Source organism: Mycteria americana, chromosome 2 (assembly GCF_035582795.1).
Source record: "Mycteria americana isolate JAX WOST 10 ecotype Jacksonville Zoo and Gardens chromosome 2, USCA_MyAme_1.0, whole genome shotgun sequence".
NCBI lineage: Eukaryota > Metazoa > Chordata > Aves > Ciconiiformes > Ciconiidae > Mycteria > Mycteria americana.
This window is the reverse complement of record NC_134366.1, coordinates 77733083-77760469: the sequence shown is the minus strand read 5'-3', so window position 1 is coordinate 77760469 and position 27387 is coordinate 77733083. Positions and strand designations below refer to the sequence as shown.

At 46.5% G+C, this 27387-nt stretch overlaps 1 protein-coding gene across 6 annotated transcripts in view; it reads left to right on the top strand.

Annotated features, from left to right (window-relative positions):
* Positions 1–16590: 16590 nt before the first annotated feature.
* HIVEP1 (HIVEP zinc finger 1) overlaps positions 16591–27387 on the top strand; it is a 132166-nt gene continuing 121369 nt past the window's right edge. For 3 of the 6 annotated variants that reach the window (XR_012774349.1, XM_075493858.1, XM_075493853.1), the window contains exons 1-2: positions 16591–16980; positions 20972–21118. Coding sequence is in view for 5 of the 6 variants with exons in the window: in XM_075493858.1 (XP_075349973.1) it covers positions 21079–21118 (40 nt within the window). In the remaining variant the exon portion in view is untranslated. Of the gene's footprint in view, positions 16981–18113; positions 18319–18823; positions 19163–19219; positions 19449–20971; positions 21119–27387 lie in introns of those variants that run through there. The other 3 variants (XM_075493855.1, XM_075493854.1, XM_075493856.1) reach the window with 3 other exon arrangements.

Sequence of the window (27387 nt, the reverse complement as noted above, 5' to 3'; positions counted from 1 at the left end):
ATCGAAGGATTTATTTTTTTAAACTGGAAAACAAAACAAAATTTGAAACACCATCACTAACCCAGTAGACCAGCAATAATCAGAAAGCCTTAGAATACTGTATGACACTGGAAAGGATTTTATGCAGATGATGTAATTCTTTCTTTGAATGAATGCTATTAATCTGCATCTGAAGCGTAAAACCATGAGGTAATGGAATACATTAATTGCTGCAAGCTGCCAGTGTCTCTAGGCCAGTGGTTACCAACATTTTTGGAGCCAGCCTCTTAGCACTTTTCCTCCCCGCCCTTGTACCCGGAGGATAACTTCCACCTTTGCCCACAGGTTCCCATTTCAGCTTTCCACCAGCCAGAGCCTTTGCTGCTACTTCCTCTCCCATGTCCCAGCTCCCCATGCTCCTGCTGCTTTTTCCTACTGCCAGCTCCAGGAACAAGAGCACAGACCCCAGCAGAACTTACCCACTTGGCCCCTGTGCTCTGCTGAGCCTCACCTTCAAAGTGAGGTTGGGAAGGGAAGTCCTAAATTGCCTGAATTGTTCCCCTAGCTCAACTGCAGTGGTGAAAAGGAAGGTGAATGCAGAGAATCTGAGTGGCATTTTTTTCCGTCACAAATTAAACAAGTGTGTGGGAGCTCTTTGGTTCAGGTGGGAGCTCATTATTGTGTTCTTCCAGGTTCTCAGCTTTTGCTCAGGAGGGAACCTCAGGGGATTTTTAAAGCATTGTGTAAATGACCTTGCAGAGCAAGCTATTAGCATTCACTGAGTATGTCCAATAGTAGTAACTTACACTAAGGCAATAGCACTTCCAGTAATGTTAGGAGTTTTTTTGGGTTGGGTTTTTTTTTGAGGGGTGGGGGGGATCAGTCTGATTAGATTGTACATCCTTTGGAGCAGGTTATTCTATGTCTAATATAAGTACAGGCAGATAACTGATACTCAATACAGGTTTTATAGTAATGTATTAGAAGGACAAAGGTAGTCCTGGCTATTTTTATAGCGGTATAAGTACGAGGTCTCCGACCCCAATGTCTCTCCTGCCATCCCCTGAGGACCAGAGCTCAAACTCTGTATCTCAAGTTGTACACAAGCAAGAGAATTTTATTTGTGCAGTTGACATGCTAAGGTATTTAAGATGTCTGAGATCAGGTTAAGATGTCCATCTGGACACAGCCCGCAGTGGCTCCCACTCAGGCCTGGGGTGAAAGGGACAAAACCAGGCTGCTTCTGTAGTTCCCGCTGCAGGCTTTTTTTTGACAGAGCTAATTACCAAAATCTTCGGAGCCCCTTTCTCTCCATCATTGGTAATCCATCCACATGCTAGCGGCCAAGCAGTTTGGAGAGAGGAGAAGGTGTGGAAGAGGAGACTGGGAGTCAGGTTTTAAGGGATGACTGAGATAGATGAAGCTAAGAGGAAGATGACAAGCTTGATAAGGAGATGGAGCCTAATGGAAAAGGAGGATGAGAATGCAAACTGGGAGAGGGGAGTCAGAACTGGTTCAACAATGTGAGAATGATTGGAAAATCAGTCTGGTGGTGGGACAAGGAAAGGAGTTAGGATGAGACAAGGCAGCAGACTGGAGCTGGATGAAGGGTCTACAGAGGGACCCTGGTGGGCTGAGAAACTTTTTAGGTGGAGAGCTTTGGGGTAGAGCTGGGACTGTCTAGGAAAGGAGGGAGAAGGCAGATAATTCATCTGGGGCAGGGAGACTGTACAGTAAGGGGATGCTGGTGACTGAGGGTGACAGTAAGGGGATGGAGGACTGAGGGGAAGAAGAGACTAAGCCAGGGGAAAGTGTAGTTGGGCAAGGAGCCTGGGATAGCAATTTGCAGCCCAAAGGAGGGAGGAAGGGAGGGAGGAAGGAAGGGATTCAACTGGCAAAGAGAAACGGATAGGGCTGAGGAGTGCACCGACGAAGAAGAATCAAAACAGGAACATTGTAGTGGGGTGACACAGAGTCAGTCAAGCTTGGGAAGGAAAAGCAGAAGAGCATGCGCCTCTTGCAGCACGTATTTCTTTGGTTCATCCTTTCCTGTGTCAGCAAATAGCACTGAAACCCACAAGCAAAGTGTGTGTGTGTTTCTCACACACACACAAACATGCACACACAGAGAGATCCTGTCAGATATACAGGGCAATGGTCAAATTGTGGTGGAAGTTCTCCTTTAGCTCATGTGGCAGATGTCTTCAAGACCATTATGCAGGTTCCTGTGTGCTGCAGTACTGAGAGACAACAAAAGCACATTTCTAGGCTTTCAATGTCCTTTATAAACCTAGGAAATAATTGTCATGTCATTTTGTTTTTTCTTTTATTAAGGCTTAAAAAAATCAAGTTCTTAGTCATGGGGCAATACTACAAATTAAGGTTGCCCATGCAGCAAAATTCTCTCAGCCACAAGACTTATACTTTTAATTGGATGCTCATACATACTTTTTCCCTCAGGACTCTTCTTTGCTGAAGGTGCAGGATTGATCTGTTCTGGGATGGATCCAAGCTTTACAGGGTCCCCTGCTTTGTTCCATACAGAAATTGGCAAATGTGTATTGCCTGAGACAAAGGACTGAGGAAGGAGATTGTCAGAGCTGTATCTTGCCCTCGAAAAATAAAAATCTGTCCTTGGTTCTGCTCTAATTCCTATTTGATGTTAATCAAGTTTTGACAGTTTGACAGCTTATTTAAGAAAGTGTGTTTCTTACATGCTATATTCCAGACTTCAGGTGCTGATGCTTACACTTGCAACAAAAGTCAATGTAAGTTGTTCCCCGATCAAATAAAGTGCTGTATAATGCTAAAGCTTCTGAAAAAAGTCAAACCGGACATTTAAAATTAATGAACAAATGGGTATTTGTGATACTACAGTGGTGGGTGTTACAGATATCGGTAATTCTGTCTCCACCACAGGGTTTGAATGGCACCATTACTAAGGCTTTGGTACCATGCCTTGAGCAATATGGTGAAAAAGAAATATTGAACAGGAGCTCATTAATGGTGCAATCAGACACAATGTTCTGGCTGCAGCAGATCCTGTCTCATGGGTTGCTGACCCCTCAGATCTGCTGACAGAATAGCACATCTCGCCGTTCCTCGGTTTTGCAAAAATGATCTGACTTAGCGGGGACACTGTTTTGACTGCCCTTTAAAAGCATATACAACCCCCTTCCTCCCCCCAAAAAACAGATCATTTGACAGAATTTGAGTTAGGAAATGACTACAGATGGAGCTGTGCTGGCAGATCAGAAAGTGTGATTATATCCCTGGCAGAGAAGGGGTGATGAGTAGCTGGTGGTAGGGCCAGGGCAGTAGACTCTTACTTGGGATGAGCTGTGATCAAAACACGTCTGACCCTGCTCCTCTGGAGTCCCACCCTCAGCAACACGCAGTGCATGGGGTGGCCTTCACCCAGAGCAACGGAGCATGACATTGGTCTCCAATACTCACTAATACAGGACTAAACTGATGCCGCATGGGTAACCTTTCTTGTAGCGTTTTCTAGCTACTGAGTGGTGAACTTTACCGTCTGAATAGTGTTTTCTGAGCATGTTTTTGTGCACAGGTACACACAGAGATACACGTTACATAAAATATATGTATATGATGCATGTGTATGACTTTCCATGGAAAACTGTATCTGTTTGCTACCTTTTCTTTGCCATGCACTAGGAAATACTCGAGGGGCAGATGAATCAGTCGTATTGCATGGCCAAAATCACGATGAGTCTATTAAGTGGACCTCACAGGGAACATTTAAATCCCATAGGTATTTTAGAGACACTTAGTAACTTATGGTGCTCCTTAAATATTAACAGCTGCTCTGGACTGTTGGATGAATGATAGTTTGGAAAGCTTTCTGTGCAGATCCATGACATAACTGTGTCTCAGTTGAAGAGGAATGCTTCCTTTAATCAAGTCATTGTGTAACATGTCTGATTCACCATGGAGTCGCTAAGTAGTGTGTCCCAAGTCTCTTCAGCAGATGCAAGGCATAATTTGGGGGTGGAAGTGGAAAAGGGAAATGTGTGTTTTTAAGCCATGCTCATACTCTGAATCTTAGGCCAGCAGTGGACAAAACCAGTTTCCTAATTTAAACTGGAACCTGAAAGCTTCTTTGATTTGTCTCAAGTGGTGGTGGCCCAAAGAACAGTTTGAAAGGAGAAGCAAATAGGCTGAGTGCAGCAATCAAGCATCAACTGGCAGCGGGGATGTCCTAGTCTTAATCCTTATGCCATCCTCAGGGAAGATATAAGGATATATAAGGTGGTCTGCTAACTTCATGATAGCGAGTTAGGCCACTCCTCCAGAGCAAAGCTGGATGGCTTTCAGGACATTTTGGGTTGTCTCTGTTATTTCAAAAGGCTGCAATGCAGATACGTGGGCTGAGCTGGGAAACCTGCCCCTCTGCTGTGGTGTTTCTTGAGTGATATTCGTGTATAAAATGCTTCTGTTTTGATGGAGAAGGCTTTACCAACTGAAAGGAGGTTTAACGTTGGCAGAACTATAATTCCTACCAACTGGTATGGCTTTTCTGCACTGAAAGAAGGATTGAAGGTAGTTACAGCTCAAGATCCATTTTATGGAAGTTTAAAAGACAACAAGAGGTGCAACACTACAGTGACACGGGTGTTGTGTGCAGATCTTGAAATGGCTTACAAGTCCAAGAGGGCCTGGGACACATTACCAGCACCTAAACCTTCCCTGAGGGAACTAATTTTGCCTGTTGGGAGAAAAATAATCTGTTCTCCTTTGAAAGAGAAAACTGAGTTTAAAAATGGAAATGGTCTCCTGATAAACAGTACCATAAAGCTGGAGAAAGCTTCCTGTGGCACGCTGGATGTGATCACCTGGAATACATGTCAGTTGGTTGAAGGGGCTATCCACATGGCAACCATTCATGCTATGTACAAGTGGTGCGATTGAATTTTGTAATCCCAGACAAAAGTAGACTCTTCTGAAGCATTGTCAGCCTGTGAAAAGCTTCCAAAGACCAAAGCTAGTGCTGAAAAGCCAATGGCGTGGCCAGCTTCCAGCTTGGCATTCACTGCTAATGTTCCATCTACCTAAAATTGCCATTATAACATAGTTAGAAAAGGCATTTTTCATTTCCTGCTCTGCACTGATGTGTAGAGTTACTGTGTGCTGTTAGCAACTAAGTGCTGGTTTTCACTTCAGAAACAGATGCCTTTTATTGAAGGCTGGATCCTGGTAGCTCCTCCATAACTATGGAGATGGAAAAGGGTGTGAGAAGCTGCCTGGACACCAACGTGCATGTATGGTGCTCTTTCCATCAAGCTTGGTTTTCTTTTTTCCACTCTCCTCAGATTTAGTTTCTCAGATGTGAGGCTTCTCTCCTGATATGACCATGCTCATGCCGTGTGAAGAGGAGCACTCGCTGCATCTCTCCAGCATGTGAGAGCGCTCCTGGTTGCGCTTAGCTGCAGTCCCTGCCCAAACCTTCTTCCTACGTGGAATTGTTGGTGTAAGAGCTATGGGCTGCTCTGTAGTTTCTAAAAGATTTCAGACGTCCTCTATTAAGACATGCTATGCAGCCGCCAGTCTCTACAGATCAGAGCATGATGGCCACTCATGGTGGCCGGAGTTCAGTCTGAATCTGATTCATTTTCTCTGAAGCTGTTTCAGAAAATGAAACTGCCCTTGTCCTCTCCCTGGATAATCCCCTCCCGCCAGTGGTCATGAATCACCCTTGAATAACTCTTCCGTATAAATGGTTTTGAAGTTCTGTTGAGTCATCTGTGCAATCTGGGAGGGTTTGCTGTACGCTGGCTCCACACCTGCGTTTTCCAGAACAACCCAGAGGGAACTGCCCTGTTCGATTGCTCGTGGTGTCCCACAACACTCACCTGCAGTCCTGTGCACCGTTCTTCTTTGTCACCCCTATCTCTTTTCAAAGCTTAACGCAGCTTTTGCAGCATTCTTCCTTTCCAGGTTTTAGCTGAGTTAGGTCATAAGCACATGTCTACTTTACGACTATCTCTGCTGGTTGAAGATATTGCCACCCCAAGGTATCAGTTATTGTTCCTGTGCCAGAGGTCACCATTCCCACCGATCTGCCAGCAGGTGGAAATATGTTTACATGCACCATATGCTTCTTTACAGAATTAACTCAGTTAACTTAAACCGCTAAAGAAGGCAGTCTGAACTAGCCCACGTGCAGCGGAGCAGCTTAGGGAGTGTCCACACAAGCCCTTCTGCTGGCAGAACAGGAGCTGTAAACTCCATGCGGGACACTAATGCGCTCAATCGCAGCTGTAAAAGTAGAGCTAGTAGAAGACATTTTTCCACAACATTGAAATCCAGCTGACTTCAACTGGGACCACTGGAGGTGATGCTAGGGCACGGATGGGATTTTAAATGTTAAAAAATTCCAACATAAACTAAATTAAAAACTAATTACACAAATTTGAAATGAAGAGGGAAGAATAAATGTAGTATCTGAACTCTATTAAAGGATTTGCATTTGTATGGGAACATTTGCAAAAATTAAATGTTTTAAAAATTGTTTCAGATTATTTGGCCAGGAATAATTATGGCATAAAAACAGACTGTAAATACAGAGAAAACCAAATTAAGCTGGGACATGAGGTAAAGGAAGTTACTCATAAGAATAATTGTTTTATATTTAATATACTTTTTTTCAGCAGCCCTGAAATATCTTACTGCAGGATAATTAGAATATAACCTTGTCCCAGGAAACCCAACAGCTGCAAGCCTGATCCTGTGTGTGTGTGTGCATGCGTGTCTGCCTGTACACTGCTTGTAACAACCCGACCGATGGCAAGGGCGAGTCCTGGGAATGGAAATTTTTCTCAAAATTCAGGCTACTTCAGGATTCAGTGTGGGGTCCAACCTGGTGTCAGATACTCACTAGTGAGAGCAGACAGAAGGCAAACAGCATGTGAATTAATTTTTCAGTTGATTTTTAACTTAGGAAGGACTACAGGTGCCACCAAAGACCACGAATAATAGAGAGCAGCTTGGAAAGGTTACCCTTGTGGACTGGAAAGATCAAAGGGGGAATCAATTTCGGGAAAATAGTGCAAAAAGTGAACATAACAGGTAGTAGCGGGAGTAGAAAGTAGTAATGCAAATAAAAAGAAAGCATGTAGGAAGGATGTAGGAAACGCAGAAGAATACTTTCCAGATTTATAATGATTTGTAGCCAGGCAAACGAAAAAGACCTTGAAGAGATTTTAAAGTAGCCTGGATGTAAATTTGAATGCAGGCCATATTATTTGCAGGTTGGAGTTTTTGTTTAAAAGTACCTGCAATCCCTTTATTGCAGCTGTGGCTTTCTTTAACTTTTTAATCTTTTGCTTGCTGTGTGGCATCAGATATATTTTTAGAGTTAAGAACTATTCCAAGCCTTAGAGGATCTAAAATCATAAGCCAGATGCTTGGAAACGAAGAGAGCAGACTTAAGAAACAGAATATTAACATGGTGACATATATATGCTATACATACATATACATGTATGTGTTATATACACACAATTATGTTTTGTAGTTTGTTTTGCTCACTCTCTCCCTCAGGTCCCTGAGAGCACTAACAGTCCTTAATGGCCCTGACCAGCCCCACCTGGGTCCTCCACCCACCTTAAAAGAGCCCAGAAACCCTTTTAAGTTCAGCTGGAGCTCATCAGCTCTCACCTTAGCTGTTTAGAGGAACGCTGATCTCCAGCTCAGCTCAGCTGTGGCTGGCCATGGAGTCCTTTTCTCTGGAGCTCACCGTGTGGACTGGTTTCCCAGCCTGAACCTGGCTCTGTCTTCTCCCCTTGGCCCTACCTAGACATCAATGGACCTGACCTGTGAATTGGGTTCTTGGCTTTATCTTGGACCTGCTCTATCAATATGCTTTTCCCTTATGGTCTGGCCCTTGGTTTGATGTGGCCACCATCTCTGGGCCTGTCCTGCTTGGCTCACTTGGGGCCATGGGGCAGGCTGTGGGATCACCTCAGCTCCTGGCTTGCTATGCCTTGGAGAAAAGACCTTCTCTTGCTGTACTCTGACACGCTCTTCAAGTATGTATGTGAGTGTGTAGAGGTGAGCTACTGTGGCCATCACTACCAAAGTTACAGAAGATGGTGACTCCTGTCCACTCTGCAGAAGCACTCTAACTGAAGTCACCTTTTCGCCTAATGAAGAAGGAGCTGTCTCCAACTGGCTCCTCTTCCCCTGGAGGCAGGAACGTAGCAACAGAAGGCAGAGGTAAGGAACAGAAGTCTCTGGCAGCATTGCTATAATATCTCCAACACAGGAGAAAATCTAGATAACGCTTTTATTTTCAGATGTGAAGATCTGTGGTTCAGATTTGGCTAGAGAACTTTGCCCACAAATAAAGATAATCCTCTAGTCAATGTTTCACCTCACTGGCTTGAGCCTGCACAGCATTGCTTGTCTAGGTAAGAAACGTGCACTGATGTGGTTCATGTGGGTGTTTCCAGAGCTTGGTATTTAGGTCGTACTCACTGTTTCTTATCAGTCAGACCAATGCACTTGCATTTTATAGGTCAAGAGGTCTGGGACTCTGCAGGTGATGGTATTTCCACAGTAGGCTTCCAGAATCAGCTTTTGATCACTTTTGTCACTCCATCCAGTCAACTCCACAATATCAAGGAATGTTTTTGGTCTCAGTAGTAACAGGACTGGGCAGCGGGTCCCAAATTTTAATACAGGGAACAGTCATTTGCACCTCCATGTCCTCTCTGTGCTCCTGTTTGGAGCTGCTTGAGAGGTATACACCAAATGGTCAGCCAAGAGGGAGGATGACAGAGAAGTGAGTGAAGGAAGCTTCTGTCCTTCCTCTCCTAATCTGCAACTTCTCAAAAGTTGCATCCAGATTGGGGAAAATAAGGTGGAACACCTAATGTCCCCTCATGCAACCTGGGTAGGGTGAAAGGTGCTTTGAAGTTGGGAGAGAAGTAGTGTGGAGGAGAACTGGATAAAGAGACAAAACACACAACAGCAAGATGGGCCCTGGGAATGGGAGTAGGGAATGAAGGAGTAATTAAAAAGTGTAAGTGGAAAGGCTATTAAAAAAACAAACAAACAAGCAAACCTTATAGGCAGCTTGCAGGAAAAAGGGAGATGCAAAGGTGGGTGCTATGAGTTTGGCCTCCATAAACCAGACTGAAATTATCACGCTTGCTTCATTCTACAGTCCGTAGCAGTGGAGTGAAATGTTTCTGCATCTCTTGGTTTGTGTGATTAAAATGTTCTTGGCATCAGCTTTGGTTTTAATGTGATTGGGTTTTAAACATAATTAGAAGGGTTTTTACAGCTTTGTGTATTTCTAGTTAAGAGACAACAAAAGTAATGCACAGTTGTGTTTTTTACAGAGAAGGATCTCTAAAGCATTACACCAGAATGGCACTGCAGCCTTGGTAATAAGATCATGCATGGTGGAGCATTGCAGAACTGGCTCTGAATATTTGCAGACAATGCCTCTGACTCAACAAAAAGCACAACCTGGGGTTTGTTAGCCCCATTGATCTCGGTGCCTCCTTGTGCAAGCTGTTCACAGGATCACTTACACAAAATGGAGCCTGAGATGGGGGGAGGAGGGGTTCAGTTATGTTTCAATTCTCTGTGAACTTTTTTGATTTAGTAACATTCACTTTCTTTTTCCGTTTGAAGTCTAGTGCTGAGGCTACAGTACAGTCATCAGGGACTCTAGGCAGGAGTGGTCCCACTAAGCCAAGGGGATAACTCATGTGTTTAAATGATGCCTGTAAAACTTGATACAAGAAGCCCTTAAGCATATGCTCTGGCTTTCTGAGAGCGCAGTCACTGGCATTAGCGGGACTTAACAGACATGCAAATTCTTTCCTGAAGATAGGCACAGGAAAAATTACTCCACGAGGGAAATACCTCTCTAGAGAGGGATTCACAGCTGTGCTGCATACTCCTCCCCCTCTCTGCACACTGGTGCCCAAAGCCTTTAGGGAGCTGAGCTGTTCTTTGCAAGCTCCTCTCCCGTCTGTGCCCAGCATCTGCCTCACGTGGCTGGGTCTCTATCTCAGCAGGCCTGGTCTCCAAGCTGGATTTCTTCTGGTCAATACTGGCCTGGGTTTTTGTCACTCCTGCCAAACTCAGTATTTTTAAGAGGTGAGTGCATGCCACGTTTGGGGTTTTTACAGGCTGGCCAGCCACTCCTCCTGTAGGATTTCTATGGCAATAATATCATTTACGTATCTCGGAGAAGCTATGCCAATTTAAGCCAGTGGAGGATCCGATGTCTTAACTTTTGCTTTTCCTTGTGTTGCCATGAGCTTATCTGCAAGCTTCGTTGTGCATCAGTGTCAGATTCTCCTCTCCACAAATGCACACACATTTAATTCATCAGTATGGCTGTTCCACAGTTTGATCAAAATAAGATGTATGTTATATTTCTGTGATGTAGAAAAGGCCTTAACACTTGCTGTAAAGACAGGGCTGGGGAATGATTCACCTCCGAAGGAAATAAAGTGTGCTTTTTCTGTTGTACCACTTAAGCCAACAGACAAACAGCTTTGAGGCCTGCTGTTGCACCCTAGAGCAGGTTTTGATGTTGCCTTTCAAGACGTTACAGTGTTTAAATGGAAGATATAGTCAGTTGTGAAATGTCTTATCCCTTCTTGGTGAAAAGGGGCTTCAACTGGGATGCGACAAGCCCGTGGCAAAACTTTTTGGAAGGGGTGCAACGCGCAGCTGGACCTGAAGAAGCCTGAGCAGAGGCTGCCAAGCCAGCCTGGAGCAACAGCCCAGCCAGGTGGGAAACAGGGCTGGATGTTGGCTTTCCAGGCTGCCTAGCAGCCTTCGGCCAATCTGTGAAAAACCAAACCCAAAATATTTCTCTCCTTACTGCAGTGAGAAGCCAGCCTTGAACCAGGTCTCTTATTTATATCCCTGGTGCTCTCCTACGCCTAGTTTTCCTCTGTCTTGTACGCTACGTGGGTAATTGTTTATCGATGTGTGAACATGGGTATAGGATGCAGTCATGCTGCTGTGATAGGATTTTGGAAAATGAGATCCATGGCTTTTATGGTGTTGGCCTTGTGAAATTTTGGGACAACTGAAAGACTGCAAGTGCGGCATTTTCAACTTTGCATTTGTTTGCTAAAGCATATTTTGAAAACTTTCTATGCTCCTCAGCATTGGAGCCTGATGCTTGTTAGCCTGAGTTTAAAAAGATAAAAAGATTTAACAAAATCACTGGCCACAGCTGGGGGAAATGATTTTTCAGAAGACCCCACAAATAGGGAAATTGCATAGCAGGATTATTAACAGAAACGTACCAAGATAATTCAAAGCAAACCCATACATTTAGTTACTGTTGTAGCCATTTGGATTTAAGGAGGACTGAACATCTTTAAATGATAGAAATAGCACAGCTTACAAAAGGTGCTATATGTCTGGCTGGTGATGCACCACTGCAAATACTCCATATATTATTTGAATGCCACTTCATAGTCAGGGGAACAAGGCTGAAGGAACTTGAAGCTTTGTTGTTGATCTGTGCCTAATGATCTGCAATATGCCTGGCAAAGTAAACATTCCAGTAATCAAAGAAATTTTAACTTGTTTGAGATCTTTCAGTAGAATGGGGATTTTTTTCCTCTTTGTGGATTTCTTATATTCACATCTGTACTGGGAAGGAGGCAAGGGAAAACATTTCCAGAGAAAATAAAAGGAAATAAGCAAAACATAATTAACCCTGCAACCTTTGAGCTGCTAAGCTAACTTAAATGTGCTCAGAATGTGATATTTAAATGACCTCCCCCATACATGTCTGTGGCAAATATAATACCAGACTGCCATTGAATGGCAAAAATACTTTGGGAAGAAAGCATGGGATGAAATGCTTTTTAAACATTCAGATATGTTAAAATGTTTATGGTTGAATCTAAAGAAAAAGCATACCACTGAAAGCATCTTGGCAAGGTGAACTTGTGTTACGTGCATATGTGTCTTCTGTTTCTTTAACAGATAAAATAAAAGGCTTAGCAAAAAATACTGGCAAACCACACTGTATTTAAATGAACAGTTCAGAACCTAGAGCTACTGAGAAAGATCAGAGTGAACTGGTGAGCTGAGGTGAAGGGGAGATGCAGTGGAAAATATGAGCAACTTCATGAAAAAGTTCAGAGATGGCAAGAAACCCATTTAGCTCAGTTAGGAGTAAAAAGGCATGGGTGCAAGGGGGTAAAGGGCTGTAAAAGTACAGAGCCTGCTGACCTACAGAGAAACAGTTCTTTCTGAAAAGACAGAAGCAATTTTCAGTGGAAAGCCAAAAGCTCTGGGACTTGCTTTTCATGGCTACATCTATGCTAACTTCAGAGCACTGGCCCAAGCTCAAACTTGCCTTATGTTTGGACACAAGACTGTGCTCAGGGCCTTGGGTGAGCTCCATCTCGGGGAGGAGGAAAGGAGTCTGAGCTGGCTCAGCCCTTTAATATAACCCCAACGGTATCATATCCTGCACTGCAGACAAGCCTTTGCCTTCTCCCAAACCCTCCATCCCAGGTCTTGGAATTCTGTGTGGCAATTATCTCCCTCGCAGAAGGGCTTAATGTCACATCCCGCGAAGCCCTGCTAGATGTGTGGTGTGCTGAGTATAAGGCATTCATCACACGGCAGTGGTCCAGCCTGCTCCTCACCCTGCTCAGCGCAGGTCAGCAACAGCATGGGCATGGCATACGCCAGCCGCTGGGGCTGCCTTTTGGAGAAAAAGGCAGCACTGGTTTAACCAGTCTGGGTTTAACTTTCTTTTTTTTTTCTTCTTAGATTTTGGCATGCCATCATGGAAGGTTTGGCTGGGCAGGGAGTGTGGCCAGCCTGCAAAGTGCTGAGGGTGAGTCTCTTGCTCTTGGCCTCGCCATCTTTCTCTGCAGAGAGGACGCTGCACATGCACGTGGTGTGGGCACAGCACTAGTCTTGCCAGAGCTTGCAGTACCAAAGGAGACCTCAAAGGGACTCTGCTAGAAAGCAACCTCCTCTGCGGGTGCTTCGCTCTGTGACCGATCTCTTGTCCTGTGACCAGACACATGAGGCCTTGCGTGCTGGGAGGAAAGAAGGTTGACGTCAGGCTGTGGTGGTGGTTTAGGTAGGGTGAGGATTGCCTGGAGGAGCTGTTGTTGGGAAAGCTTGCCTGTGATTGTCCCTGGGGGAGCGCCACAGCAGTTGGGGCTCTTCCAAGGAGCGGGAAGGACAAATAGTCACCATAACAGTTTTTAGCATAGTATCTTAATCACAGGTATTCTCGTCTGAGATGCTCTGATATCATTAAGATGAACATGGTGGAAATGACTAGATACGGCATCAGTGATCACGAAGTTCATTGAAATGTCTGGTTAATAATACCTGGAAAAAAGGTGAAGCTCCATCAGTGAATTTTGCCCTCTATCACTTGATTAACCTGAAGCTGGACAGATTTGCACCTTTCCTTGGCCACAGGGGTTCACACCAGTGGCCACCACACACAGCTGCAGTGTGTATACATATATATAAGTAAAAAGTAAGGTTGGGTCAAAATTCTTCAATGGAACCTTTTTTTTTTCCATTATATAATGCCAGTTTCTCCAAATCAGAAGAAACTGATTCAACTTGTTGGGCAACATAAAAGCAACCCCCCGCTTTGGACATCCTGCGAGGGGAGGCACAGGACATTGCCACGCAAAATGTCCCAACCAGGACCAGCTCCTTGCTCAGAGCAGCAGGCTGCGGGGAGTGGGGCATGGCCAGGTCCCTGCTGTCGTCTTCGCCTGCCTCCAGGAAAGTGTCTGGCTGTTGCTGACAAGGGAGAGTTGCGAGTATCTGGGGTGACAGACAGTTACTGCTGGAGGAAAGGGGAAAAATGACCTCCCCTTGCAGCAGTGATTGCTGCCCTATCTCTCTGGCCCTGCTGCAGGAGGGGCAAGCCCTGGAAACGTCTGAGCACCGCCTCGTGCCAGGTAAGCCAAGATCCTCTGACTTTCATCTGAATAGCATCAAATGAGGAGCCTCAGAGCACAAGCTAATAGACAGCAGTTCTTTTAGCGAAACCTTTATGTTAATTCAATACAGGCTACTTACGGAATTTCCCTTCTCTGAGAAAATCTTAACTTCTATAGAGAAATAGCACTGTCTTGTTTTTTCTTTTTAGAACTTCAGAAGTTCCCTCAAAAATTCCCTGAAGCTTTAATAATAAAGATTCTCAGTTGTGTGTCAGGATGTAATGTACAATATAAAACTTTCACATTTGATGCTCAGCATAGTTAAATTTATCACAGTGCTTCGTATTCAATATATACCAAGAATTCTAGCAAAATCACATACTGTTCAACTGGAGATTTATCATGGGGTGCTTAACAATGAATTATTTAAAAGTACCTAATGTATCATGGTTCCTTGAGAGCCTAATGTGTGTATGTGTATATATTTATACATAAAATACCTGTGAGCCATTACAGAATACCAGTTTCTGAGCGTAGGGGTTTCGAGCGTAAATCTAGAGGATGTTTAAAAATAGGTGTCCTCCTGAAAATGCAGTGGAGTTTTAGAAAGAAAAAAGCCTTAATAATCTTCCCCGTTCAGATATACACACAGTCATTTAAAGGGAATCTGTATCCTGTAGGGCTCCTTTTAGGAGAAATTTTAAAAGTATCTAAATTCTGCCATGAAGGATTTTTGCAATGTGCATATTGATGTGGCATTTTAGATCTCGCTGAAAACTTTTAAAGAATTTCCCTCGTTTGCAGCTTTGAGAAGATTACTACGTGCCTCCTACTAGCAATCATCCACAGTACTTTTCCCAAAGCACTTTACTGAGTGGGTATGCATTTCCTTTTTACCGATGGAAAAACAGACAGAAAGAGATGAAGTGGCAGCCTGGGATGCTGCCTTTTCAAAACCCTTGGGACTGTATTTTCCACCTGCCCAGAGGGGGGGAGCCTGCTGGAGCAACACCAAGCTGGGCTGGAGATGGCTCTCTGGTCCCTGCTTCTGCTCACTCGAGGTGAGCAGGCGGAGGGTGTCACCGCTCACAGCTGTCTCCTCTTCAGATGGCCGTGGGAACAACCTCATGGGGCCAGACTTTCAGTTCTCTGTTTTGTCCTCTGACCCAAAGTGACTTTGAGATGACCGGGTTTATGTTTGAGGGTGGATCAGCTGGCACCATCTGATGTGCCCCATGCCTCCCTGGGGACCTGTCTCCTCTTTGACACCTCATTGAGTCATTCTTGTAAAAACACTTGTGCTTGTTTGCAGAGGAAGGGCATCTATTATATTCCCATGCGTATCCATGTGGTGAGAGCGCTGGATTTTCACGCTGCTGGGTGGGATGCAGTTTGACTTCTTCTAATAGAAGAACTCTTTCCTGCTGGCTCCAGGGTGTTTGCTGTTGTCCTTCGTTTCAACTTGCATGTCGGACTTGAACCTACTTTGAACTTATTCAGGTCCTTGCAAAGGACTGGGTGACCTAGGACTTCCTTTGGCACCAGCAGCAGCTGTGGTGGGTCCTTTTTTTTTTTTTCCTTGGGCATCTTGTGAGGAAGGGCCAGCATCTGATGCTTCCTCCCTGATGACTCTGGTGACAACAACTTGAAACTTTCAGACACTGACTAGAAGAGGAAGGAGCCAGATGCTGTGTATCGCAAAGGCCAGCAGGACAGACTCTCAGACACAGCTGACCAGAACAAGTAGAGGTCACTTGATCTGGGATTCGTGACTGGTCAGACTTGGTATGCTAATTTAAGCTTATGGCACCTGCAGGATTGTATTCATATTGACGTGTTCAGGCTAATGGCAATTCCGTTCTTCACAAAGTCAGAGCCCTATGTCTAAAAGGGGAAGACAAGCACAGTCTCCAACAACAACAAAAAAAATCATCACTTTCTTGTCTAACGGGAGAAGTAGTAGAATACAACATTTCTCCTTGAAGATACACTTCAAGGGTCTGATTTTTCCATAAATCTCTAATTCTGTGATGAATACCATCTCACCCTAACCCCCAGGCTGCAGACTAGCCAGGCAGTGTGAAGGCAGGTTGTGTACTTAATGCTGCCTTCAGTGTGGTGAATACTTCTGTTCCTTCTGGGCAGGAGGCAGGACAGCAGAGAACCTGCCACCATTGTAAGCCGTAAATGTTTTCAAGGTATAATTAAAGTGAACTCATGAGGAAAAAGAGTCCAGAGACAGTGCCTGTGGCCAGAAGCTCAGACAGAAGTGGTCTCGTGTCTGTACACAGCTCTGCAATGAGCTACTCTGCATCTTCCTGCCTTGGTTTCTCCCCTGTGAAACGGGGATGAAAGTACTCGTCTGTCTTCCAAAAACCCCGCGTGGTTGAATGCAGTCTGAACGAAGGCCCTATGGAAAACTCGAAGACTCTGGAAATGGTGGTCGTGTTCTCTTAAGGCAGGCCCCGGTCTTACAAGAGAAGGATGTAGCATGGCCAAAGCGCTTCCAGCTGAGCGCAAGGGGTGCCCAGGGGAGCGCAGGCACGGGAGGAGGAAGCACGGTGAGGTGATGCAAGAAATATTTAATTGGGTTTATTTGCTGAAGACATCACGTGCTGCCTCCAAGCGCAAAACCCGATGGAAAACCCGAGCGGCGACGAAAAGTTGCCAACGCCTCTTTGTCAGGCAGCCCGGATAAAAATCGGATGCAAAAGACCCCTCCTCGGCGCTACAAGCCCAGCCCAGGCCCCCTGCTCTCCACCCCGCCTTCTGGGGGGGGCACGGCGTTCCCCGGGGGGCAGCCCCTCGCCGGGCAGGGTGACCCGGCGGGGAGCGCGGGCAGCTCACGCACAGCTGATGCAGCAACCCGCTCTCCGCGGCACGGCCCCCGCCGGCAAAACCCGCGGCCCGGGCCAAAAAAGGGGCGCCGCGGCGGAGAGCACGACGCGCCTCCTCCTCGTATTTCCTCCCCCGCCCACTTCCAGCGGCGGAGGGGCTCGCTGCCGCCGGCTGCCGCCCGGGATGAAAAGTTAGCCGCGGCAGGATGCGCGGCGCGGCGGTGAGTTTCCCCGGCGGCGCTGGGGCGCGGCGGGCCGGGCGGGCGGCGGGGAGGAACCTCCGGGATCTCCGTGTCAGCCCCGGCTCTGCGTCTGTGTCTCTGTGCGTGTGTGTGTGTGCGCGGCCGGCCGTGCCGGTGCCCCGGGGGCCGGGCCGCGGCAGGGGGGAGCGCGACGCGCACCGGCGCAGCGCCCCGAGCGGGGGGGGGCGGCGGGAACTTTTGCCCTGGGGGGAGGCGCTGCTTCGCGCCGGGCGGGACCCCCTGAGGAGAAACCCCCCCCCCCCCCCCCGGGCCGCGGCGGCCGTTAGGCGGCGGCGAGGGGCCCCCCGCCTCCCCGAGGCGCCGCACAGCCCCGGCCTCGGGGTGGGGGGCGGCCCGGGACGCCAGCCGAGGCGGCGGCGGCGGCGTCAGGCCCGGCGGCGGCGGCCGCCGCGGGGTCCCGCCCGTGAGGCGGCGGCGGCGGGGAAGCCGGCCCGCGGCGCGTCTGTTGTGCCTCGCGCTCCGCCGCCGTCCCTCCCCCACCGGGCCGCGAGGAAACCCCCTCGGTGACCCCTCCCCCGACCCCTCCCCCACCCCCGCCCGGGCCGGGGAAGGGGGCGGGGCCGGGAGACCCGGTGACGTCACTGCTCGGGCCCCGCTTCCTGCAATAGAAAGTGAGAGAAGGTAAAACACCCCCCGCCCCCCCCGCGGCCCGCGCCGCCGCCGCGCGCCCCTCCCCCCGCCAGTGACCGGGGCGCCGGGGGGAGGGGCGGGGCGGGGCGGGGGAGCGCGTCTCTCCCCGAGGGGAGCCCGGCGGATGCGCCGAGCCCGCCCGTGCCTGCCGGCCCTCCCCCGCCGGGCCCGCCCCTCCCCGCCCCTCCCGCCTGTCAGGGGAGGCTCCCGCCCCCCGCCCCCCCGCATTGTGTGTCCCCCTTCACCCGCGGCCGGGGGGCGGGGGCCGCGGGGGGCCGGGGTTGCTCTGCTCCCGCGTGGGACATGGCGGGGGGGGGGGCGCCCGGAGGAGGGGTCTGCCGCGGGGGGCGGGCGCGGCCGGGGGCCGGCCGGCACGGCGGCGGGGGGCTGCGGAGGGGGGCCGTGCCGGGGGGCGGCGCCTTGGCCGGCCCGGGGGGACGGTGCATGGAGGAGGGGTGGGGGTCGGTGCCGGGCCGTGTGTGCGTGTGCGCGCCCGGGCGCGGCGGCGGCGCTGGGTCATGTTTGTGTTTGAGGTTGTCAAGTGAAGGAGGCTCCCGGCCCCCCCGCTCTCTCCCCCCGCTCCCGCCGCCGCTGCCGCCGCCGCGCAGGGGTCGCCGCGTTCCCCGCCGCCGCCATCAGCCGCCGCCGCGCCGGCCCCTCCGCCAGGTTTGCAGCGGGCCCCGAGGGGGGGCGGGAGGGGGGCTCGGGAGGCGCCGGGGGGGGGGGGGGGGCTGCGGGGCGGGACGGGCGCTCCCCGCCGCCCCCCGCCGCGGCCGGCGCCCCCCTCTGCGCGGAGCTGCGGCAGCCACAACACAATGTGTCCTCCGCCGGCGGCGGCGGCGGGCGGGGACGGGGAGGACCGCAGGCCCCGCTCCCCCCCCTCCCCCCCACCGCCGGGACGCGCGGGGACTCCGCGCCCTGGCTGCGCCGGCCCGCGCGTGTCCGCCCGCCCGCGCTCTCTCCGGGGTTGCCGGCTGCACCCCCAGCCCCGGGCGGGCAGCGCTCGGGCGGGTTTGCCTGTGTGCTCCCCCCCCCCCCCCCCCGCTTTGCAGCCGGGGGGTGCCGCGGAGCCCCGGCCCGACTCCTCCCGCCCCCTGGCCCCGCCGCCGTCCCCGCTGGGTGCCGGGCTGCGGCCGTCCCCCCCGCACCCCCCCCCCCCCCGGCATGTGTGCAGCGCTTTGTTCGGTGCGGCGTTGCAGAGGGGTTTTCCCAGGCTCCTCCCTCTTTATTCATTCATGTTTTTTTTCCTCTCTCCCTTCCTCTTCCCTTTGCAACCCTGCTCGCACATACCGACGGCTCTCGGGGCCCCGGGGCTGGCTGCCTCCCCGCCCCGCTCCCTAATCTGCATTTTTTTGGGGGGATGTGATCGCTGCGTTTGCAAAGGCCCGTTTCTCCCTCTCCCTTTTTTGTTCAAACTGGGGAGGGAATGACTTTTCTCGTGGGTCCTGCACGGTGTTTCCGCCGTGGCTTTCACACGGCCATCCTTCCCCCGAAAGAATGAGTCCTGCTGGTGAGCGGGGGAAGTTGGTGGTTTTAAAGCGTAAATAAGATGTCATTTGTGCTGCAGGGGAGCATCGGGAAGTGCTTACGATTTACGGATACCCGGGGGATTTCAAACTCCTGCTCCGAATAACTTGCATAAAGAAGTGACAATGTTTATTATAATCTTTAAAAACCTCAGCCCAGCAGCGCCCGGAGTTCCCACCGAAGGGGGACAGGGGCTCAGGGGGTGCTTGTTGCTTCAAGCAGTCCAGCCACTGTGTCCAAGACCAGGAAAATGGACCTGTTAGCATAAGGTTTTATTTCATTTCTAATCCCTTCTGTTATCCTTGCAGATAAAGTGGTATGAGCAAACAACTTGTCAGGCTGTGTGCTCTGTTTTGGATTTGTCCTTGTTTTTCCTTTAAGGTGCAGTAATACCCTAGTGAAGATCCATTAGTCAGAATAATATTTTCCAGCCTTCCTTTGTGTCAGTTGCAGTCAGTTTCTTCTCCTGTTTGGGTCCTTTTATGCAGCAACAGACAAAAGAAACATTAAAAATTAATGATTATATTCCTCAACAGTCTGTAGGCTGAAGGGGTGGTTGCAAATAGTCTATTTTAAGTGTGTTTGAATTCCATTTTTACCAAAATGTGGTTGTCTTAAAAAAAAAAAAAAACAAACCACCAACAAACCCCCTAAATTAATACTTATAACAAATGCTAAAAATTCTACATACTTCCTCCTTCGAGTAGCTATCCTTAATCAACTTGTCCATATTAGGGGCCATTCTGAAGTTTATATACATTTTAAAAATTTCTTCCTAGTATTAACTAAAAAAAAAAAAAATTTGTTAACCTGAGGTAGTGTTACTATAAAAAAAAAAAGTGAAAAGTTGTTAATGTTTTATTTTGTTTAGCTGGAAGAGTGGAATTACACCAGTCATTTTCTTTTTTAAGTTCTTGTGCGTAAGTAGTTTTCCATAGTTCTGTGGGAGATTTCACATCTTGCAGGATTTCAGAAAGTAAGCAAAATGCTCCTTAAACTGGAAGTAAATCATAAGAATATTTGAAAAGCAAGAAAGTTTTGTTAGTCTTGAAAAAGATGTAGGTTTGGGGGTGCAAATATAGGTTTGTGCCATTTCAGCAGCAAATATGTGCGTTAGGCTATTAAAAGAATTCCCTGGTCCAGGGGGTTTACCCTTCCCGGGGCTTTGCTGGTTGCAGCCTCCTATAAATGCAGGGGCTGCTGCAGCCGCGTAGGACCACGTCAGGGCACAAAACTTGCTGTGCAGCAGTTTGCAGGTGGGTCGGGAGCCGGTGTGATTCTCTGCTGTACAACGGTATTTCAGCAAAAATACCCCATGGGGAGTTCTTCTGGACTTGCATGCTCCGTGTATGGAAATTGGAGGTGACTGACGTTACAAATAGGGTGGATTATTGCTGATGCAGTGTGTGTTTGTCCTCCACTCTGCTCTCCCCCCACCCTGAGATGAAGATCTGTATCTTAAAGCCTGATGTCAAATTTTGTTTAGTTTTCTGGATTTATTTGCATGGGACACGAGTTGTTGGAAGACGTTTGCTGGCTAGAAAACAGCTGACAAATGTGGAAGAGTGTCTTAGTTTTCTCATGCTTCCTGAGTAATCCCAAAAGGAGTTTCACCCTCATGTAGTTTTCTTAAGATACTGGAACATTTCACTCCGTAAAAGGATAGGTACAGAAATATTTCTTGCTCATCGCTAGTTTCCGTAGCTGTTTGAGGATGAAAGGGAGCAGATAGGTATCTTTGTTTTCCTTATTAATGCGTTCATCTAATAACTTTTCTCTCTCCTTTTTTTAGCATACAGATTAACTGACCCCTTTGGCAAGTTTATGGAGCTGCCATCTCTCTGCTTGCTGTACTTTCCATTTCTGAGAGAAGAAAGTGGTGTATGAGATTAGAGGAAAATGCCTCGGACAAAGCAGATACATCCCAGAAATCTGAGAGGTATGTAGCTCTCAGCTGAGAAAGAAAAGCTCTTGGGAAACTCGGTTGTCGTTTCAATTATGAGGTTAAAGGAATATGTATTTAAGAAGTCTGTTTTGATCCAAAAATAGTTTGCAAGCAAGTTTTAGGAGTCATCCATGAGGCAGCTCTAATTCTGAGAGAAATAAGTGGAATCTGTTCTTACTCCTGCAGTCTGTGTGCTTGACAGCATTCTTGATATCCTCCAGCTTACGGCAATAACCAGCATGAACTTTGAAAATGTGAAGGAAGACGTAGTTTCCTTACCAGAGAATTTACAGTTGAAATATACAGGGAGGTGGGAAATGCGCGTAACGTAGAAGCAGCATGAGATCTGATAGCCGGTAGTTGTTTTTCTTAATAGTAATCAATTTGGCTTGCTTTTGAGGGGATCACACTCTCTTCCCATGCATGCCTCCCTACTATTTATCATCTCTGTCACCCATGCTGCCTCAGGCATTGCTAGGTTTGACCTTGGTCTCCTCGCTGTCCTGGCTTCGCACAGCCAAATGGTAGCTCATTGGCTACGGAAAGGAGCAAGGAGGCAAGCGACCTGCTCCACAAACTGGCAGGCTTATATGTCCAGACGTTTCCTTGAACAAAATCCCAGTGCACTTAACCGAGCCCAGGACTGGCAGGTGAATGTGAGGAATCTGATCCTGTGGTTATTTGTTACTGCCTTGGTAGAAGTGGCCCTGGAAGAATTAAGCGAGAGGAAGAATACAGGTCAGTTGACGAGCAGATGTGCACGTTGAGGGAGAACACGCTGCCATCCCCACCCTCGTACGCCGCTTTCAGGAGGACATGCTTCCACCTGCACCCTCATGTGTAGCTGTCATCAGCTTTTTTAATGTGAATTTTACCGTTGCAGTATGGTAGCATCCCTTCAGAGAATAAAAGCGATTACAAAACCACAAATATCAACATAAAGTTCTAGGGGCAGGAACAGCATTTGATTCCAGTTTTAACTTTTTATGCCAAAACCCAACAAACATCTGCATGTGTTTCAGTTAGTTTACAGTTGAGAGGCTCTCAAGTGCTAGTGTGTACAGCTGTATCTGAGACCTTCCGTTTGCGGACTGTATCACTGCAATCTCTAACTGGAAGAGTTAACTTCCACTAACAATCTCTGCTGGAGAAGACATTTTTGCAGTGTCTTTATTCAGGAAGTGCTGAGCAGCATTGTTCGATGTGATGGATAAACCTCCATCACAGATCAGGAATTTCACATTTAGGTGATGCCGTTTCCCCTTCTTACTGAACATGAAGCGATAAATTAGAGCCTGATTTTTAATATTGCTGCTTACCATGTTGCTGACATAGCTGAGCTTATGTTTTCCGATCAAATATGAGAGTGATCTAATTTTAGTACTCTGAGATCTACTCTTGTATTGCTTGAAACTTCAGAAGAGTTAAGTCTGTTGTAAAGCTTTCTACTCACTTAAGTAAATGCATTTAAAATAAATAAACTAATTAAACTCTTAATTGCGTAAGAAAATAATTGCTATTTTTTTTTTTGCCTTGCATAATTTCCCCAGTCATTTAGCTTTTATCACCCCCTGTAATAGCAGTTTTCATCAGTTCCTATTTTTCCACAACTAATGGAGTTCTTGAATGAATTAAGATGGGTTAAATGTTGAGAAGGGAAATAGAGGTATACAGTGAGTTCATAATTTGAAATGATGTTGGAACAGTTAAATGATTGTTAAAACTTCACAGGTGCTGCAAACTTCAACATGTTGTGAACATATATTGCTACTATCATGGGTTATTAGAGGTGAAGTGAATTGAAAAATCAGTTTACTTCTCATTAGTTATGCCCTATTTCCATTTTTAGTCTAGATAATGAGGAAAATTGGATTTCAGTTTCTTTAGTCATTTTATCAGTCTCTGAGAATATTGCAGAAAATATTTGCTTAAACCCTCAGTTTTTGCTGGAACTTGAGGAGGCTGAAAGATTTCACAGGTCTGTTTTCTGACAGCTTATTTTTATGTATGCAAAGTTAGACCCATCTTAAGTTGACACTCTTCACCATTAAAACTTTAAAAAATGTGTGTTTTAACACTGTGGTTTAATCTATGGTAATTAGTAGTGATGATAACTAAATCTGCAAAAAGAATAAATGTCTGTGGTCAAAGGTGGAACTTGGCAAACTCTTACGTTGTATAACTTTTGGAAGACAAAGATGTAAGATTAAGTAACCTGTATTTTTAGGTTAAAAGCTATTTTTAAGCTGTCTAAGCCTGATTGTCACCTTCTGTACTATGTACAAAGAACACTCCATGCCCTTACCTGGCTTTTCCCTCCCTTGTCCCAACTCGTCTCCTTGCCCCATAGCAATCAAATCGCCAACAGCTTTAGCTGGACTTGTCCAGAGCCCATCAATGTTTAACTTTTTTGAGAGATCACTGTTGAACAACCCTTGATACTCTCTATCCTGTTGTGCATCAGATGAGTTACTTGGGTTGCACTTGCAGTCCAAGTCAGCCTGGAGAACAAACAACCAAGTCCAAGAACCTGAAGTATTTTCCCCTGAAAAAAACCCAACACAATCCCTCTCTTTCTCCCTCCCCCAAAAACACACAGGGAAAAAAAACACCATAAACACCCCCCCACACACACTCCCATTAGTTAATTTGAGGTTTGCTGCAGCATAGGAATAAGTTTTGAAGGTTTTTATATTGCCTGTGTTTACTGTAAGCAAGCTTATTGTCTGGGGAAATGAAGTAGCGTTGTTTAATATAGAGAGCTAAATTTAAGATTTTGGCAGGAAACCTTGAGGCTCTTCTTTTTGTGACATGGCTTGATTTTACTCATTTTGTGTACTTCTGAGAGAGCTGACAGCCTTTGGCAGATTAGCAGTGGCCCTGAAGCATCAGGATCAGTGAAGATCAAATTTATTTTTTGTGGGTTTTTTTTGTATGCTGAGCTCCTCTGCCCTCTCCCGCTTCTTTGGCTTTCACTGTCTGTTTATAGATGGGTCAATATAGTGCTATACTAACCTGATTTTACAGCAGGAAAAAAAACTGTATCAAGAGGACAGGGTATGGGAAGCGTTATTTTGCAAATAAAAACAAAATTAAATTAGTTGGCCATTTGTTTTCATGAGTATGTGTTAGTGATGTGGTTTTAGTGCCCGACTGCGGCTGAATGAGTGTGTTGTATCTGAAGGGTACCAATAAGGCATCTGCCGTGCTGCGCTCGTTTCATTATGTTGTTTTGTCACATCAGCCTTCCCTGCTTCTCACTGCAAATACGTCTTTACGTGAAAAATGTTACCATCGCCAGTGGACTGCTTTGGCAAGAGGAGTTGTGCACAGTGTCAGACTTAGTCTCCTGACTAACCTAACAGTTGTGGTCATCCCCAGCAGTAGGGATGAGTGGCCAAAATTTGAGAGAAATTAGAGTTTAGCAGGTCTCAAGAGGATATGGATGGGATGCATGCAAGTTCAGGAAAATGCTTAGTAGTTTCAAAGGCAAAGGCCAAAGGCATGCCTAGGAAAAGCCTGACATGGGTTACCTGCCAGCTGCGTGACTGGAACTGAGTTTATAAAAAGCAGGTGTTCCTGATGTTGTCTTAGTCTCTTAAATATTAAAGATGCATATTGCATTGCTACTTGAAAGCATCATCGCTCCCCCTCCAGAAAGTAGGTGTGCTGCAAGAGCGGAAAATACCTGTCTTAAACATCCAGAGGTCATCTTTTCTTAATTTACTTTATTTGTGGTATGAAGTTTTAGCTCACTAAAACTAACGAAAAGACTACTTTGCATGCGGTTACACCCCGTATTTACATGGCCAATTGATACACAAGTGTAACAAAACATTTCATAGAAGCTGTAATGTATTCCCAGAAGTACAGTTACGTTAGAGAATCATGCTTTTAGCAGGGCTGAGTGGGCTTGGTTTGTTGTCAGATGGTTGTGAGGATATAGAAGGAAAAACAACTCATGTTTTTGTTTACTTAGAAGTACCCAGTTGCAGAGTTTGAAATGCATACTTACTTATTATGTGTACAGTGTTTAGCACAGTGCTCTGATTCACCAATACAAAACTGTAACACAAATATTTTGAACTTTGTCTCTTTCTAGATAAGCTTTCTGTTATTTTTGAGAAGGAAAAACAGAAATATCAACAATTTGTCTTAATCAAATATTTCTATTTGAAACAAATGGTGGACAGGCCCATAAAGTTCAACAGCCATCTCCAAATCTTTTAACGCTTTGCATTTGATAAGGAAATGCAAGTATAATATGAATAGCCTTGCTCAATAGCTTGATAGCTTTGCAGTAATCCGAAAAGCGTTCTTAAGTTTGCTGGAAAGCTGGATACGTTCTGGGCCTTACGATGTCCAGAATAGCTAGGCGTCTACTACGTCTTAAGTGTGATTTCGCAAAGGCTCTTTGGGTTGGTTTAAAATTGTAATGTGCTTTCAGTACTGAAATAGGCCTGTCTGCACTGAAAGCTGACAGGTTGATATTTCTTATTGGTGTTTGGTCATGTAGTCTATAAAACTTGAGAATCGATTGGTGTGCTGTGCTTTAGTTCATGATTTGCATCAAATGACTTAAAAAAACCACTGAGATTTCTCAAGGCTCACTCTGTCACTTGTGCTTGCTTCGTTCAAAAGAAATGTACAAGCACAACATTTGACTTTTGGGTCTTGGTATTGTTTCTGAGACAAAAGTAATGCTCCACTTCAGCGTGTTTCCGAGGGGCTGTTGATGCAGTGTTGGTACATCAGAAGTGCTAGTGGTCTGTGCTCTGTGGCTTACCTGTGGACATCTGTAAACATGTTGCATATGTGTCTTGCTTACATTTCTGGAGCATGTGTGAGACACAGGTGGAACAAGAAGTCAGAGTTTTGGCTCGGTGACTTTGTTATAGAAATATCCCTTGATTTGGCAGCAGTTCTTGTTTCTGTACATCAGATCGTTTCGTGTAATTTCTTCTGCAAACCAAATTTGAACCCAGAACCTCCCTCATGAAGGTAGAGGAAATGCACGGCTCTGCTGGTGTATCATCAGCCGGAGTACCAGCAGATCTACCTGTAATGCAATGAATAGACCAGATCTCTTGTAGACCGTAGAAGTACTCTCTCTGTGCCTTGTATTGCTCATATGGGATGTGGAATGATAATGTTTTTCTTTGTTTGTTTATTTTTGTTTTACTTATTTAGAGTGTAAGATCTTTAGGCTGTTACTTATGGTGTGTATGGTCCAACATCTTGCACATTAGAGATCATCTTGGCTGCAGCCCTTAAATTTTATTGTAATGTGTATAATGTCTATATTTACATGTGAAAAACTGTCTAAAATACTCTGCAGTGTAAGAAAGTCTGGATTTAAAGCTGTAAATTGCCACCCTGTCCCGTCACCTGTCCTGTTCCTGTCTCGTTGTTCTGTGTCCCTAAATTTGATCGTGTGTTTTCAGTAGGGTCTAGTCCTGTTCACTCCACAGGATGGTTGGGGCTCATGTCAGATGGACAAAAGCCTGCTGAGAGTGGGTTGTAAGAGGGGAGAGAATACTAGGGTGGATAACACTGTTCAGTGTTGCCTTGAGACAACTGCATTCAATTCCTGCCTCTACCACTGAGTTTCTTGCGTGAGCCTAAGCGATTCTGTTACACCAAACCTTTGCAGCCAGCCACTTACTGCGTGTGCTGCGTTTTGCCTGAGTTGAGATGCCCAGGCACAAATTCTGAGTTTTTGCAGCTGCAGTCAGTCTACTATGGCTGCAGTTTGGATGCAAAACACTGCAAAAGTGCTAAGTACCTTTAAAAAAAAAAAAATTAAAAAAAACAAGGTCTAAGTGACTTGAGTTGAAGATTAGCCAACACTTCTGGCAAATCTTTTAATCTCTCTGTGCCTCTCTTTTCTGCCTGTAAGTTGGAGATACCAGTACCACATCAGCTTCTAAGGACTCAGAAGATAAAGTTGTTAGTGTTGTGAAGCAGATGCTCAGTGGCTAAATAACGGAAAAGATGATGAAGGAACTGGTAGTAAACAGAGCCAAGCAGCGAGCACAGCCCATTTTGCGCACTGGCTTAGTTTGCGTAAACACCCTTACTTTTGGCATTCTCCAACTTCTTGCTGCTTTGCTTCACAATCTTAACATTTAAAAGGTATTCTTAAAGGTTACTTCCTAGCTTTTAAAATACCAAACTAAAACAACAATAAATTCCACCGTATTGAACCACAGCGCTTCTCATATGAGTCATCAACGTGTTCGGACCTCAAACTGCAATGCAGG